This window comes from Nannobrachium achirus (genome assembly GCF_963921795.1).
Source record: "Nannobrachium achirus genome assembly, chromosome: 12".
In the NCBI taxonomy this organism is placed as follows: domain Eukaryota; kingdom Metazoa; phylum Chordata; class Actinopteri; order Myctophiformes; family Myctophidae; genus Nannobrachium; species Nannobrachium achirus.
In genome coordinates this window covers 63657470-63674681 of record NC_137832.1, presented here as the reverse complement: position 1 = coordinate 63674681, position 17212 = coordinate 63657470, and the positions used below count along the sequence as shown (strand labels likewise).

General features: G+C 43.7%; 1 protein-coding gene across 1 annotated transcript in view; it reads right to left on the bottom strand.

Moving 5' to 3' along the window:
• zmiz2 (zinc finger, MIZ-type containing 2) overlaps positions 1–17212 on the bottom strand; it is a 42375-nt gene that overhangs the window by 19013 nt on the left and 6150 nt on the right. Inside the window, exons 2-9 of the mRNA XM_080739645.1 lie at positions 10099–10177; positions 8967–9081; positions 5175–5362; positions 4170–4326; positions 2371–2613; positions 1549–1675; positions 779–897; positions 469–561 (exon numbers count right to left, since the gene is read on the bottom strand). Of these exons, the coding sequence (XP_080595771.1) occupies positions 469–561; positions 779–897; positions 1549–1675; positions 2371–2613; positions 4170–4326; positions 5175–5362; positions 8967–9081; positions 10099–10133 (1077 nt within the window). The 5' untranslated portion in view covers positions 10134–10177. The remainder of the gene's footprint in view (positions 1–468; positions 562–778; positions 898–1548; positions 1676–2370; positions 2614–4169; positions 4327–5174; positions 5363–8966; positions 9082–10098; positions 10178–17212) is intronic.

Below are 17212 nucleotides of genomic sequence, written 5' to 3'. Positions count from 1 at the left end.
TTAGCTGAGAGAGAGATGAAGCAGGGACCCCTTAGTTGAGAGAGAGATGAAGCAGGGACCCCTTAGCTGAGAGAGAGATGAAGCAGGGACCCCTTAGCTGAGAGAGAGATGAAGCAGGGACCCCTTAGCTGAGAGAGAGATGAAGCAGGGACCCCTTAGCTGAGAGAGAGATGAAGCAGGGACCCCTTAGTTGAGAGGGAGATGAAGCAGGGACCCCTTAGCTGAGAGAGAGATGAAGCAGGGACCCCTTAGCTGACAGGGAGATGAAGCAGGGACCCCTTAGCTGAGAGAGAGATGAAGCAGGGACCCCTTAGTTGAGAGGGAGATGAAGCAGGGACCCCCACATATTGTATCAAATCGTGTTGCAGATTAACCTTTTTCATAGATTTCATATACAGTATAGCTTCATGTGGGGGACATAAAGGTACTGTCTTCACGATGAACACACACACACACACAGTGTCTCACCCCACTTGGTTGGTTGAAGTTGTTGTAGGCTCCAGTTTGCCCCCCTGCAGCCAGAGGGTTCAATGTGCCACCCTGCCCGTTAAACTGCTCCTGCTACACACACACACACACACACACACACACACACACACACACACACACACACACACACACACACACACACACACACACACACACACACACACACACACACACACACACACACACACACACACACACACACACACACACACACAGAGTATATAAGACAGGGTAACAACAGAGGCCTGTATTGTCATTCTATTCTCCTCTTATTCTACGTCTACGTTACCTTGTAGTACTGTGAGTTGGGGGGGCCCGAGGGGTTGTACTGTGGGAGGGGCATCTTGTGGCTCTGGTAGGAGGGGGAGGAGCCAGAGCGCTGCGGGGCGGGGCCTGGGCCACCGGGACCTATAGGAGGACAGAGAAGGACACTTTAACCCCCAGCTTCAACGTTAGCCAATAGCAGCCCATCTAGAAGCTCCCAACGCGTTGCAGAGCGGCTGTTTAGGCAGAAGACATTTAGGGGAGAAGGGAAAAGTGGCCCAAGTACAGAGCCAAACCCGGGTCCTGTTTTTCAAGTCTACAGGGTTTAAGTGGTTAAAACCTGAGGCTGAATCGAAATATGTCTTCTGAATCCTAACAGTTTTCTGAAAAACATATGTTGCTATATTAGTGGTTAAAAATAGAAACATTCGCACATCTCTTAAAGGTGCTGGCTGAAAAATAGCATGATTGAAAAGAGACCCGAACACTCTGCTTCAAATGGGTGAATTTTAGCTCTTCTTGCATTTGACCAGATGAAGAGCTAGTGCTCGAAACGTTAAAAATAAAAAATAAATAAAATTCGCTATATTAGTGGTTCTCAAACTTTTTCATGTCAAGGATTTTGCCCACCCCCCTAATGACCCTAATTTGAGAACCAATGTGCTAGCTATACAGTATATACGGTATAGCTCAAATCTAAAATGACACAGATGCTTTCCCGGATTTACAGGGTTAATAGAAGCCCTAACATTGGTAGTATATCAGACAGACAGACAGACATACAGACAGACAGACCTGTGTGGTACTGCAGGTTATAAGGGCCGGGGGGTCCAGGATGGTTGGGACCAGCAGAACCTGGCATCGAACCCGCGGGACCCACAGAGCCTGGACCGCCGTACTGCTGAGGCATCCCTGGAAAAGACTGGGAGACGAGGAACCAGAGTTAAAGACAGGAGATGGATTTATTTAGGGATGGACAAATCAGTCATCATATTGGTATTGGCAATATAGTCCTTAAAAATGCAATATGGATATATCAAAATAATAACACAAAAATCTGTATTGCAATCAGTGTTGATTTCGTCGACTAAAACTATGACTGCGTTTTTTTCACTGACGAAAACTAAATAAAAACGAAATAAAAACTAAACTATGATGACTAAAACTAAGACTAAATATATTGACAATTTCGTCAACAAAATAAAAACTAGACTAAAACCATAGGGAGGGACTAGTGGAGAAGAGTCATTTTATGTTTGGTTGCTCTCAGGTGTTGCGTGCTGAAAATAGCCGATCTATAAGCTTGTAGATCGGCTATTTTCAGCACACAACCAAGTATAAAATCAGTCATTGCGATGCCATCAAGGCCTGCCAAAATACATTTTAGTTGACTAAATCAACTGTAGATTTAGTCGCCTAACATCTTATAGATTTAGTCGGCTAAAACTAAAAGTTTTCCGGTGACTAAATTATGACTAAAACTAAATCTTGCTGTCAAAAACAACACTGATTGCAATATATTTATCGGTCGATCTGACAACGTAATTAGTCGGTTATTGGATTTCAGCCAGAATGTCAATATGGTGCATCATGAAGGAGTCCAGCATGGAGCGTTACCTCTGAGTTGTAGGGTCGTTTGAGGCCCTGCGGGGGCCGCAGGGGGCCCTGTTGGGGCCCGGGGCCGTAGTTTGGGTGCTGGGCCATCCTCTGGCCCCCCCCACCAGGGCCGTACATGGGACCCATGGAGGGGGGGCCCCTGCTCCCGGGGCTGGGGCCCATGCCTCCTGGACCCATGCCATGAGGCCCCCGAGGGCCCGCGTGGGACATGAACTGTTGGTTATAGCCACCAGGCCCACCCATCTGGAAGGAGCAGAGGTGGAAAACAAATGCACACATAAAAACGTTTGGTTTTATTTGTTGTTTCGTTTGGATGAGACAGAAGTGTTTTACTTGTCGTTTCATTTCAATAAGACAGGGGCTGCGAATCTTTGGGTATCCCACGATTCGTTTCAAAATCGATTCTTTGGGGTCACGATTCGATTTCTTTTCGATCCTTTCAAATCCAAACGTTTCGATTCAGAAAAGATTATTTTCCGATTTAAAAACGATTCTCTATTCAAAACGATTCTCTATTCAATTCATATATCAGGATCTACTCCAGTCTGCTGGCATGAAAGCAGAGTACATTTACGTAGCTTTTAGCCCAGGTAAAGGTTTTATCAACTTATTGCAATAATGTAAACACTCAAAGATAAATCCAAGACAACATGTCTGATTTATTGATGCGTGCACACATTATTTTAACTCGTACAAACACAACATAAGATCTAATAAAAAATCATAATAAAAAAATCATGAAATAAAATAATCATATTATCTAATAAATAATATCTAATAAAAAAATGTTTTTTGGAAGATGAGAATCGATTCTGAATCTTAGCATGTTAGAAACGCGATTCGAATTCGAATCGCTTTTTTCCTGCTATAAGACAGTAGACCAGGGTTGGTGACCAGTCTAGGGGTGCCGTGTAATAATTGGATAACATTTGGAATTCATCAATATCACTTCACTATGCTTAGTAAAACAGACCTGATTTGCACTGTACTTGATGAGTTACTTTTTCAATCTACAGCCAACTCTCTTCACCAAAAACAGCAGATCTACAAGCCCACAACGCGTCACAACGGCTTGTAGATCGGCTTCCCCACAGAATAGGGATGCTGGGGTTCAAGTGGTTAAACGTATAAAGTATAAAGTTATTTTCAGTCAGTTCTGAAGGAAACGGATATGAAGATTCTAAAAATGAACAGTGTAATTCAGGGGTGCCGTGGGATGGTCATTTTATTGTTTGATCAGGCTTTTATGAACACCATGAACAGTTTTTAATTTGCTTGATTCAATATTTAGATATTTGATGTAAATGTTACCAGGCCCTCCTCCTGCAGGACGTTCCACATACACACCCATTGGAACTTCAAACTCCATTTTAACCATGATAGATTCATTAAAAACACCTGTTGTTTTTTCTGGTGACTCATACTACCCTCCTAATATTTTTTCATTTATATTTAATAATATTTTATTGTATTTAATTTTTTCCATTTTCCAAAAGAATTATTAAAAATAAATGAAAAAAGTTATTGAAAAAACACGGCCTGCTCACGTATTAGGAGGGTATTATGAGTCACCAGAAAATAATAATAATGGGTGTTTTTAATTAAGTTTGAAGTTACAATGGGTGTGTATGTGGAGAGGAACTGGGCCTGGAGGGCCTGGTAACATTTACATCAAATATCTAAATATTGAATCAAGCAAATTAAAAACTGTTCAGGGTGTTCATAAAAGCCTGATTAGACGATAAAATGACAAAACGTTTTTTGGAAAGTGGAATATCCCTTTAACGACCCCCACTCACCTGTCCATAGTTCATTTCCTGGTTGTGTTTCTCCTGGATGGCGGCCACCGTTGCCGTGGCGGTGGCGGTCGCCGTGGCGGCTGCTGCCGCGGCAACGGCTGCAGCTGCTGCTGCCTGGGTGAAGTCGCCACGGTTACCAACTCCACTGGACTGGTAACTATACAGACAAAAACAATCAATCAATCAATCAATCAATCAATTCCTCCATCCATCCATCAAACATGCCACCCTTCCCCCATGCCATCGTGTATCCCTCTCTCTCGTGTGTATCAAAACAGCATCCCGATTCCTACAATGGAAGCTTGTGATTGGCTGAACCGGAGGTAGGGAGCGCTCCGTTGTGTTTGCCTGGACCGCGCGGAGGTGCCGAGAGCTCACTGGTGTATAGTAATACAATAGGCCTACATGCAATGTTTCATAACATATTGGCCTAACAAGAAATAATCATAAACATTCTATATTTATAAGGTCAAGTATTCTACTTAATAATTGGGACTTACAAGAAGTTAAGAACCATTAATAATTATCATAGTTATAATAGGCCTAAAAATAAATAGGCCATTTACAGTAGTTTAGGCATTTTGGTTTGATGTGGGCAGAACAATTTGTCTTTGTTTGTTATTTGACAATTTTTACTAATTAAAGACACTTCATAGTGAATTAGTGATTATAATAAATAGCATATGTCATGATTGTTGTTATAGCTAGATCAGATTGTGTTTATAATATAACGCCTTGTTCCATTGTTGGAACCGGGATGTTGTTTTGATACACGCTTCCCCCATGCCATCGTGTGTCTCTCTCTCTCCCCGTCTGTGTCTTTCCGTACCTCCCTCCATAGGGCGTGTTCCCGGGGTACCCCCCAGTGTTCCTGAGGGGACTACGTACCTCCCTCCATAGGGCGTGTTCCCGGGGTACCCCCCAGTGTTCCTGAGGGGACTACGTACCTCCCCCATAGGGCGTGTTCCCAGGGTACCCCCCAGGGTTCCTGGGTTGACTACGTACCTCCCTCCATAGGGCTGGTTCCCAGGGTACCCCCCAGTGTTCCGGGGGTACATGGCCTGGCTGAGGTAGCTCTTGTTGGGCTCTGGGTATCCCTGCTGGCCCATGTAACTGCCTGGACCTCCACCCATACCTGGAGCCCCTTGGCCAGGCATCATCGAACCTCCACTAGAACCAGGGCCCATCAGACCCTGGAAGGAAGGAAGGGAGAGAGAGAGAGGGAGGAGAGGACAGAGAGAGAGAGAGAGAGAGAGAGAGAGAGAGAGAGAGAGAGAGAGAGAGAGAGAGAGAGAGGAGAGGACAGAGAGAGACAGAGAGAGAGAGAGAGAGGGAGGGAGGAGAGGACAGAGAGAGAGAGAGTGAGGAAAGAGACAATGGGAGAAAAGAGAGAGTTGAATCGTTTTAATTAGCTCAGTCTTAGTGTAACGGAGGTGATCCGAACCTCCCCACCCGGCTTCGTACCCGAGTCTCCCACGCGAAAGTCCAATATCTTAACCACTAGACCAAAGAGACATCTCTATAGTCCAGGGGAGATACTAGACTTTTTTTGAGGCTTCAAGGCTGGGGCTGCGACTCTCTCCGTCACACTCACCCCCCTTTGACCTCCTCCTACGGGGAAGCCCGGATCCGGGTCACGGCACCAATGTAACGGAGGTGATCCGAACCTCCCCACCCGGCTTCGTACCCGGGTCTCCCACACGAAAGTCCAATATCTTAACCACTAGACCAAGAGACATCTCTTTAGTCCGGGGGAGATACTAGACTTTTGAGGCTTCAAGGCTGGGGCTGCGACTCTCTCCGTCACACTAGCTCAATCTAAAACAGTGTTTCTCAACCTTTATATATGCTGTGGCGGAAGTATATGTGTATTCTGAAACAATTAATGATTGTAACTAAAGATCCTTGCAAGTTACAACTGTGTTTTCTTTCATTTACAGTATATGGAAAAGGTGGTAGAAAAGCAATTTACCATTCGCCATGTGCCACAAGCCTGTGGCTCAGCGGCGTCAGTTCAGAAAAAGCTAAGGTATGGCAACATGACGCGCGCGTGCAAGACACCAGTCATGTTGCCATGCCTTAGCAACAACAGGCACGTTTGCAGTACATTTTATTATTTTCCCCTGTAGCCAAGGTATGGCAGCTGCCATAGCTTGCCATACCCAATTGACGCCTCTGCTGTGGCTCGTGGCACAACCCTGAAACAGTGGTAAATCAGCCAACAACTCACTCCCTCTCATGGTAAATGGCTTACATATATTATACAGTAAACACTAAGCACTGAGGTCTGTCACTGTCAGTCTTAGATGCTCCATTACATTAGTACTGTGTAAAATACAGTAGGCCTACTAATGTACTGTGAACACATACACTCCCCATTCCCATCTATTCTATTTGCACACACTACAGTTTATGAATATTGGTTTTGATATTAAATATGTTTAAAATAATCGTATTATGTAACTGCAATTCGAGGGTAGCTTGCACAAAAGAAGATACGTTGTCATGAATCTATATTTTACCTTTGCATCGATCAAACATTGTGTGGTTGATGACTGAGGCAATAACATACTAAGCAATAACATACAGTATTACGCATGCAATACAGCAGATATAGCAAATTCAAGCGACAGCAAACCAGTAGCTTTCTCGAGTCTAGCACGTGTAGGAAATCTCCTTTCCTAGACAAAGAGTCTGTTTTACACCTATTAAAAAGGTCTTAAAAGTCCTGAAATTGTCATTTTAGAAATGTGCAGATACCCTGTAAGCATTTATACTGTACAATATGTTGGTTTGTTTACTGTTGAGTGAGAAAACCATGTAAGCTAACCAATAATCCCCAAATTATTTTGTGCAACATTGTTTTCTCACTCAACAGTAAACAAACCAACATACATTTTAAGTGTATAGTGTATAGATTTTAAGTGTCTAAAGTGACAATTTAAAGGAGTAGTTCACCCCGAAAATGACTTTTTTTCTATTGATTACTCATGCCATGGAGAGTAGAGTTCAATAATATTTTTTTCATTTTTGTCACATTCCTAAGACAAAAATTTGATTCAAGTAAATTTACCCCCATTAATTCCGGATGGTGACCCGTTTCGAAACGGGTCACCATCCGGAACGAATGGGGGTACATTTATTGTTATCACATTTTTGTCTTAGGAATGCGACAAAAAACAAAAAATATTATTGAACTCTACTCTCCATGGCATGAGTAATCAATAGAAAAAAAGTCATTTTGGGGATGAACTACTCCTTTAAGGACTTTTTAAAACTTCTAAAATGACAAATCAAACATTGGCCAAATTGTCAAATATTAGAGGCAGAAATTGCGAAAATAGACGATTGTGAGCATGAAGATTTGCTATTTTCACAATATAACCGTGTTATACAAAATGTAATGCCAAAACTGTTGGTGCTTGTCAGGGTCGGGGGGTCCCCAGTTAAAATGTGATTATTTTGGGGGTCGCGGCCTGAAAAGGCTGAGAACTAGGCCTGGGGCGGTATCGACATTTTGTTACCGCGATTACCGTCTTCCCATTTACCGCCGGTACTGCGGTAATTACCGCATCCCCGTATCTATTAATTAAGGTTCGGCGATAAGCCAAAATATTGCAATCATCTTCCCAAAAGTCGCCTCCCCACAGCCTGACTGCCCGAGTTATACTTCTCCGTACAGCACAGCGGGTCTGGCTTTAAAAGGAGCAGATCTACAAGCTCAGAACGCGTCGCGGATGCGACGTGTTTTAGATCTGTGCCCTGTCGGGTTACCATAGTAACATAGGCTCCGTACTTTTCACACAGCTGCGTGTGAACAGGGGCGTCAATTGGGTATGGCAGGGATATGCAGCTGCCTTACCCTGGGTCCAGGGGGGGAAGATAAAAGTTAGTTCTAAATGTAAATCCATAAATGTCTCTTTGTCTATCTGTACTGGTTATTATGTTGGTAAATTACAGTAAAATAACTACAAATGCAAAATGTAACAAAATGGTCACTTTAACAAGGTATTATAATTATATTATAGGTATATATATAATTATATATTATATGTACTTCTTAAAATAAATATATCATGCCTGTTGCTAAGGTATGGCAACACCAGTCATGTTGCCATACCTTAGCTTTTTCTGAACTGACGCTACTGTGTGTGAACAAACCAGAAGAGAGAGACGGGTAGTCAGGATCGTGTAGGCTACAGTGATTCTGTAAACTCCATAACTCTATGGTAAACTCACGTCTCAAAACGCAGTGATTGAGTGCTGATACAGGTTTTAGTTACAAGACTTGACAGAAAAGGTTATAAAATCGCCGACGGGGCTCATCGCGCGTCGCGGTTGAAAAAGTAAAATAGTTTCATGTTCGGTTTTAGTCCACGCGGCCCGCGCTCCGCTCGTAATCCGTATGAATAAAAAAAGAAACAGCCACAACACAAGGTATGTATTAACATACTTGTGTCGTGGATTACAGAGAAAGTTTACTCTGTTCCGTACTCCCCTACGACGCTGCTGCTGCAGGGCAGCAGCCAGTGGCCACTCGGACAGTCACGAGTGACGTACACTGTATGTGGCTTCCAAACTGTGGTATACGGCCCAGAGCAGAGCGGCATGGAGCGCATGCGGTCCTCGCTTCTCCCCTGTTTTAAAACTCGCTTGTTTTCAATAAAAAAATATACTATTTTTGTCTTTTTTGACCGCGGTAAGGACCATGACACCGCGGTAGGCCTCGGTTTACCGCGGTACGGCGGTTACCGCCCCCAACCCTACTGAGAACCACTGCCCCACGTGATGTCATACCTGGCTGGCCGAGGGATTGGTCACGCCCCAGACGGTGGTAACCACGGAGAGAGATCCGGTGGGCTGATTGGTCTGCTGCTGCCAGGAGGAGGGGTCATAAGGGTACGAACCGTCACTGGAAACAAAACAAAACACACGCTAAAGCCCCTTTTCCACTGGCCCAACTCCACACCACTCCAAACCACCCGCCCACTTGTGTGAGGTTTTCCACTACAAGGTCCTGGGTAGAGTGGTGTGAAAGTGGTACTAAACGGGGTACCGGTAAGTATCCACTCTAGAGTAGGTCTGAGCTAGGCCAAACAGGGCCAAACACATCATAATGACTGATCACTCACTGGGTTTTCAGGATATAGTTGTAATACATGATAATAGATTATATTGTGTTATAACCACTATTATAATCTATTATGGTATATTATAATTATCATAGTAATACATTAATAATTTATAATGTATTGTATACTATCACAGTAATAATCCATTATAGTGCATTATAATTAGGATAGTTGTAATACAAATGTATTAATCACAGTTAAAAGGGTCAATTTGTTTCTTACCGATAGGGGTACTTTTGTGTAATGGAAAATGTAGATATTTTTATGTGGTGTGGTGTGGTGTGGTGTGGTGTAGTGTGGTGTGGTGTGGTGCTAAAACTGCAGTCGAAAAGGGGCTTTAGTTGTTATTATCACTGGTCGTGCGTCATGCGTGTGTGTGTGTGTGCTGTGCCGCGCTAGGGCATTCACGAATAGTGATTTTTAGTATTCGAATTATTCGACCTCAAAGTATTCGAATAGTCGAATCTTCGACAGGACTGGCCAAACTGTCAAATATTTAGTAAGCAAGAGGCGAAAATTGTGAAAATAGCCAATCTACATGCTCACAACGCCTTGCGTTGCGTTGTGTGCGTGTAGCTCGGCTGTTTTCACTAGTTTAAATCATTTTTTAAATGATAAATATAATACTGGCTTTCAATCAGTTTCAAGGGGCACACTTGACCCTTCTCAGGGGCACACCAAAGGTCCCCAGGCACAGTGGTTGAGAAACACTGACCTAGAGGAATCGTTGAAGGGAACCGTTAAGGAATTGGACCATTAGAAGGGAATCATTAAGGAACCAGAATGGCTGCACATACCTGTGATTTGTCTTCATCTGGTTGAGGGGGTTCATGATGAGAGGGCGAGGGACCCCAGACTCCTCCCACAGATGACAGCCTATAAACACACACACACACACACACACACACACACACACACATATTAAGAAGAGATTTCACATATTGCATGTGGGAGCAGAGAAGAGGATGCCGGTTCAACTCTATGTTCCATCCCCCATGAGCAAGTTGCAACTATGAATTGGCCTTTAGACCAGGGGTCTTCAACAGGGGGTCCTCAGAGTTGCCACAGGGGGGCCACCAGATCTTTGTGTGATAGGTTAACGGAAGTTGCAGTCTTCCGGTGAAATTCTCCCGGCGGAAGAAGCACCGTTTCATGCCGTTTCAGCCTATGGTCGTAACCAGGCTTTTCTCTTCCATGACGAGTAAGCCTGGCTACGCGAGGCTACTATTATTATACTACTAGCGAAGTTCTATGCCTGCTCCTATTGGTAGAACTGTCAGCAACACTGTGTACTGGAAATGTACTGGAATGAACCGGAACATACCGAGAGAAATGTATTGGAATGTCCTGGAAGGCTGGAACACTGAAATGTACTGGTGTTTCTGTTTGCTTTGTCTTCCTTACCACACAGTGTACTGTGTGTGTGTGTGTGTGTGTGTGTGTGTGTGTGTGTGTGTCTCCCAGATTCCTGTGTGCTTAGAGGAGCTAAAGCTATAAATAGACAAATGCGTGCCACACACACACACACGTACGTACGTACGTACGTACGTACGCACACGCACACACACACACACACACACACACACACACACACACACACACACACACACACACACACACACACACACACACACACACACACACACACACACACACACACTGCACAGTGCACCCTCTCCACTCCCCTTCATAATTATATTCATTCTTTATTATTGGTACGATTCGCTCTCCCATTTCTCTTCTCCTCGTCCCTTTCCTCCTCTCCCCATCTATCCAGCTTTCCCCCTCCATCTCTCCTTCACCTCCTCCACCTCCATCTCTCCATCTCTCCTTCACCTCCACCCTCCATCTCTCCATCTCTCCTTCACCTCCACCCTCCATCTCTCCTTCACCTCCACCCTCCATCTCTCCTTCACCCTCCATCTCTCCATCTCTCCTTCTACTCCACTCTCCATCTCTCCATCCTATCTGCCAAGACTTCTTTGTCCTTCTTCTTACAACAAGCAGAGCAAAACAGAAGCTGTAGGAAATCGTACTGTTTTTAGATGAAACCCCCCGAAATCTCAACCGCCGGACACATCTTTGACTTTGCACTTCAAACTAGGGATGTGACGAAATGAAAATGTCATATCACAATTATTGTGACAGAAGAAATCGAGGTTTACGATATTATCACGATAATCAATATCCATTATCTTGGGGCGGACCATTTGCCAAAAAATAGCTGATCTACAAGCTCACAACGTGTCGCGAGCTTGTAGATCGGCTATTTTTTGGCAAAGACATTTGAGAGAGTGGAATCAAGTACCTATATTATAAGTACCTTTTACCAATTATATAGGGTTTAAGTGGTACCGGATATGCAGCTTGGCAAATAAAAGGTGAATTGATCCCAGTGCATGACGGAGGACGATATCACGATAAATTAAATCTCCCTACGATTATCGATAATATCGTGTATCGTCCCATCCCTACTTCAAACCGGAAGACTTTGAATGTGATATGATGACGTTGTAAATGATGAGAGGTGAAGGAGGAAATAAACTACATTTTGAACCCAAAGCCGTTCTTTTCTTTTCATGGATTTGGGGACAAAGGATGGTGAAGAAGAGCCAACATCATCTTCATCCCAACCCCCACCGATGAAAAGGCATCGCAGAGCTAACAAACAAGTTGCGTCACATTTGTTCTTTCCAGTTAACGGTGCAAGGTTGAGTAAGATTAAATTGTAGTAATTTGGGGCACCAGTGCCTATATAGGCTCTAGTGTAGCCTGACAGGGGGTTGCATGTTCGATTCCCTCTTTGGTCTTTCTTTCAGTGATGTTGCAATACAAACTTCTATACACGGTTCCCACACATTTTTATCAATAATTTACAAAACTTTTCCAAAACTTTTCCAGAATATTTAACCCGATTTCCAGGACTATATAACAATAGTTCAGCTCAATAACAGGTCGCTTACTCCTATGAGCAATGCCCAAAGACAGTGGTTCTCAAACTTTTCAGGCCGTGAAATACCCTGACGAGCCCTGAGAGTTGAGGAATTTTGTTTAACACGGTTTCATGGTGAAAATAGCCGATCTACATGCTCACACATCGGCTATTCTCACAATTTCTGCCTCTAATATTTGACAATTTGGCCCATGTTTAATTTGTCATTTCAGAGGCATTAACAAAATCAATAATCAAAGACAATGCAGTGAATGCACAGCTAATTTTTCCAGGACCTTCCAGGACCCTTGAACAATTCCAAAACTTTTCCAGTACTGGAAAAATATTTTTCTAATTTAAAAATATTTCTAGGAATTTCATGACCGTGGGAACCCTGTCTATAGAAGTGTTTGTAGGGAGGATAGAGGAGGTAGAGAGTAGATCCACATGCACTAAATATCATTGTGCTTTTTGGAGCGGTGAAAGCGCTCCCAATAGACAGGTATGTCCGTGGGTATGTCCCTGGGAGGGTGGGTGGCTGGCCGTGTCCGTAGCCTGGCAATACCTTGAGTGGCCACACACAACACACTAGTTAAAGGAGGGGCGCTGTTTTGTGCAGGCCAGGCACACTCACCACTCACTCACACAGACACACACACACACACGCACGCACGCGCACGCACGCACGCACGCACGCACGCACGCACGCACGCACGCACGCACGCACGCACGCTCAGATTCACCGCTCCACTTCGAACCGAGGTTTGATTTTTGTATTCATTTTTGTACAGCCAAGGCATTTTGATTGCCATGTGTGAATATTAATACCTCTGACCTCGATACTGATATGGTAGCACAACATTTAGAACAAACATGGGAAAGTTGTCATTCTGCTGCTCTGAATGCCCTGACATCCATTTACCCAGTAAGACCTGGAATGAAAAATCGCAGATATACAAGCTCACATTCATTGCCACAGTGTTTTCTTTTTTTTTCTCCTTTGTTGTACATACAGCAGGTATTTTCAACATGTAAACGATTATGACGATTATCACAAAATAATTGCGATTTTGTCAAATAATTGCGAGTGGACGATTATGTAATAATTGTGACAGGCCTACTGACTAGTGGACAGTCCACTGGTTTCCGGGTGAGAAGAACCTTGAACTAACCCTAGAACAAACGGTGTCTTTCCCCATCTCTCAGGCCTGTGGAGCAAGAGGTGTCCTTCCATGTTTCTGCATGGGAGGTGGCAATTTCTTTGTTTTGTTGCTTTTCTGCCTTTTTATTGATAGATCTTTAAGCAGGGGTTGACACTAAGGTCTTAGAGGCACTTGCCCGTCGGGCAAGTACAGCTCAATGTTCGACTTGCCCAAAGGTCATGCCCACAAAAATCGTCTGTTATAAAATGATAGCCTAACATTTTAATTACCGTTCAATTTAACCACTTGTTTACCTATCATATCTACAATTTTATACAAATATCTACATAGCTATGATTGAATATGACTATGGGTTATACATTTAAGTGTAGCAACAGTGAAAACATCAAATTACAGGTCAACAGTGCTCTTATTTTACATTCCACAGACTCAAAGACAGAGCGTTCTGGCCACGTTCAGGTGTTTAGACAAATATCTGGTCTTGTGTTTATAGGTGGTTCCGTCCCCTCTCAAACAAGCACTCGCCCGGTCAGGCAACCTGAAAGCAAACTTCACCTGCCCTAAGATTTTATTTACCTGCCGGGGGCAGGTGGGCAAGCCTTATGCTGCGTTCAGATGGGCTCAGGCAAGCGGTAGACGGCAAACCGGAAGTCATTTTAGTGGACGGGAGTAGAACGTCAAACGGTACAGTAGTCCGGCAGTCGAAACCGGTGACGGTAAACGGCAGACGTGCCGTTCAAAGTTAAATTAATTTATCTTTTTACCGTGGTACAGGACGGAATCTGGAACCGGATGTTACGTAGCTCCATCTCACGGGACAAATTCGAGCAGAGCGCCAACACAGAACACACACAGAACACACATCAGCCAGCAGTAGCAGAGAGAGCAGCATGGAGCCACCTCAACCACCGCAGCGCGCGTTTTCATGAATTTGTTAATGCTCCATCTATACCAGGGGTTCTCAAAAAAAACAACAAAAAAAAACATATTTGAACTGGGGACCCCCACCCTGACAAGCACTTGGAATTGTAGGTAATAGGTATTACATTTAATGTGACTCGGTTCCGTAGATAAATATTGTGAAAATAGCAGATCTACATTTGCGAGGCATTGTGAGCATGTAGATCTGCTATTTTCACAATGTTCGCCTCTTGCTTACTTAATATTTGACAGTTTGGCCAGTCCTGTCGAATATTCGACTGTTCGAATACTTTAAGGTTGAATAATTTGAATACTAAAAATCACTATTGGTGAATGCCTAGTAATATACTTTATGATAATGACCTGGTACTAACTGTACTAACTGTAAGTATGAAGCTGGTATTACACCGAGGCGAGGAAACATTCAGACCAGTACTTGCTAAGTCTCCAGTCTTTTTACTTCCTGGAACTAATTGGTGGTTGCTTAGCAACACACTGACTTGAACTCTGCTGACTGGACAGAACATAGTAGTGTCACATGACACACAGCCCCCCCCCCTTTGTGTCTTGGTGTGTGTGTGTGCATGTTGTGTATCGCGTGTCTTCTTGTTGCGTGTGTATTGTGTGTGTGTGTTTTAGTGTACTATGTGTGTGTTTTGGTTAAAGGGCAGACAGAGGGGAGGGGCCGTTTATAGTGCAGAGGGGGGAGGGGTGATCACACATTCCTGAACACACACTCGCAAGCGCGCACACACACGCACGCGCACACACACCCACAGAGATGTTGTTTGTGTCGAAGGTCTCAGAAGTTACTCTGAGTTTTTTTTTTATTATTATTATTTTTTTTAACTGAAAAGATTATTGCACAAGTTCTACACACAAAGGCTACACTATGTATTTAATTATACTCTTCTTTTGTTCTGACACCTACCTAAAAGTGTGTGTGTGTGTGTGTGTGTGTGTGTGTGTGTGTGTGTGTGTGTGTTGTAGCTTGATGTAACTCCTCCCCAAGAAGTTGTTTATATGCCCCTTGTTGATTTGATTGGTTGGAGCTAATCTCATTATGACCTATGACATCGCATACCAGGAGGACAGTTTAACATACAAACTGTTGAAATCCTGTTTTAATTTGATAATAAAATATAAATACATGGTTTGGTTTCTAATTGTGATTTCGTATTGACAAAAATAATGATTATCATTGTATCTGCACCTCAATACAGCCCTTGGTGTTACTTTTCCACCTAGAGCACTGCGAGGCGTTGTGAGCTTGTAGATCGGCTATTTTCGGCAAAGAGGTTTGGTGTTGAGGGGAAAAAGAGCAGACTAAGTACAGAGTGAAAGGTCAAGTTTATTAAGTATTGACGGTTCAAGTGGTTAAATATCTGAAAACACAAATTGACATGAACCCAAAATACACTGATTGTGTTGTCAAACAATGAAACTATATGGTATCTATGGGTTGAGGGGCGTCCCTGCTTCATCTCTCTCTCAACTAAGGGGTCCTTGGCCTGAAAAGCTGCTGCAAACCTTGCAGCATCAATTACCCTGGAGCTATGCTTAAGGATAGAATCATCCTTTAATCCTAAGTGGTACGTAACATTAATTGCTCATGCTGTGAACATTAGCATTAAAATCTATTAAGTTGGACACATATTGAGAGGCTTTATCCTAGAAAACGCCTAGGTCTGTCAAAGATTATTACATAATCACCTAAATGCAATTATTCAAGACCAGTAAGACTCCCTAATCGGGAGATAAGCGACCGTAGGTCGCTTATCTCCACAAATAGGGCAAAAATGTGTTTTTCCAAAATCTTCCTGGTCCATGTTGATGACATGAGTGTAGACATGCTGTGTAGTGATTTTCGTGATTTTAGGGCACAATCTGTAGGAGCAGTGTCCAAAAATGTGTTTTTAAAAATCGGCCTGAAGGTGGCGCTATATGGGACAGATCATGGTGATGGGATGAGTGTAGACAAACTGTGTAGCGATTTGCGTGATTTTAGGGCAAAAACTGTAGGAGCAGTGTCCAAAAATGTGTTTTAAAAATCGGCCTCATAGTGGCGCTAGAAGAGGGCCATGGGAGAAATGAGGGGTGGGGTGTCCGCGTTGCCTTGGCGGACGAATAGGTACCGGCCCCGGCTCTCCCGGACCCTCCTAGCCCGAGTTACGGCATTTTATGTGAGCTGCAGTGGATGGGGTCCTCCACTGGGGGCGCCACCACTTTTGCATCCGTTCTGGAGCACCAGGAGTCGGTGGTCCCCGGGAATTCCCCGTGAGCAGCCCCGTTGGGGTGGTCATTTGGTCATTTTTGCACATTTGGTCATTTTTTACATCTGGGGGTCCCCCAGGGACCTGGGGGTCCCTGGACCTCCGGGGGTCCTTGGAGGCTGTAGTTTGGCAGCCAAGGAGCATGTGTGCAAAATGTGGCATGGATCGGGGCAACGGTTGCGGAGATATGAGCAGGGCAATAGTGTGACGTGTGAGGTGTGACAGACAGACGGACAGACTGACTCACTCACTCACAGTTTGTGCAGGTTTTGATAGTAAGTGCGACCTACGGTCGCAATAATCTGAATTATTTATTTGCATAAATCGTGCCATTTCCACTATTCATGCTTTTTTTCCTCTCTTTTTTTTCTTTTCAACTTCCAGCCGCCAAACCGGCTGCTTCAATGTATCAATTTTCACCACCTGACCCGACCTGACTGGTTGTCATTAAAGACGATACAATGTTTTCAATGGAAGAATACAAAGCTGTTATTTTGTAAGTCCCTCCTCTTGACCTGACACATGGCAACAACACATTTAAACCCCATTTAGGCCTATTGAATGCTTTAGTTATTGAAAAATAGCAGATTGTGCTTGTAGATCTTTTTAAAGTCGTGAAAAT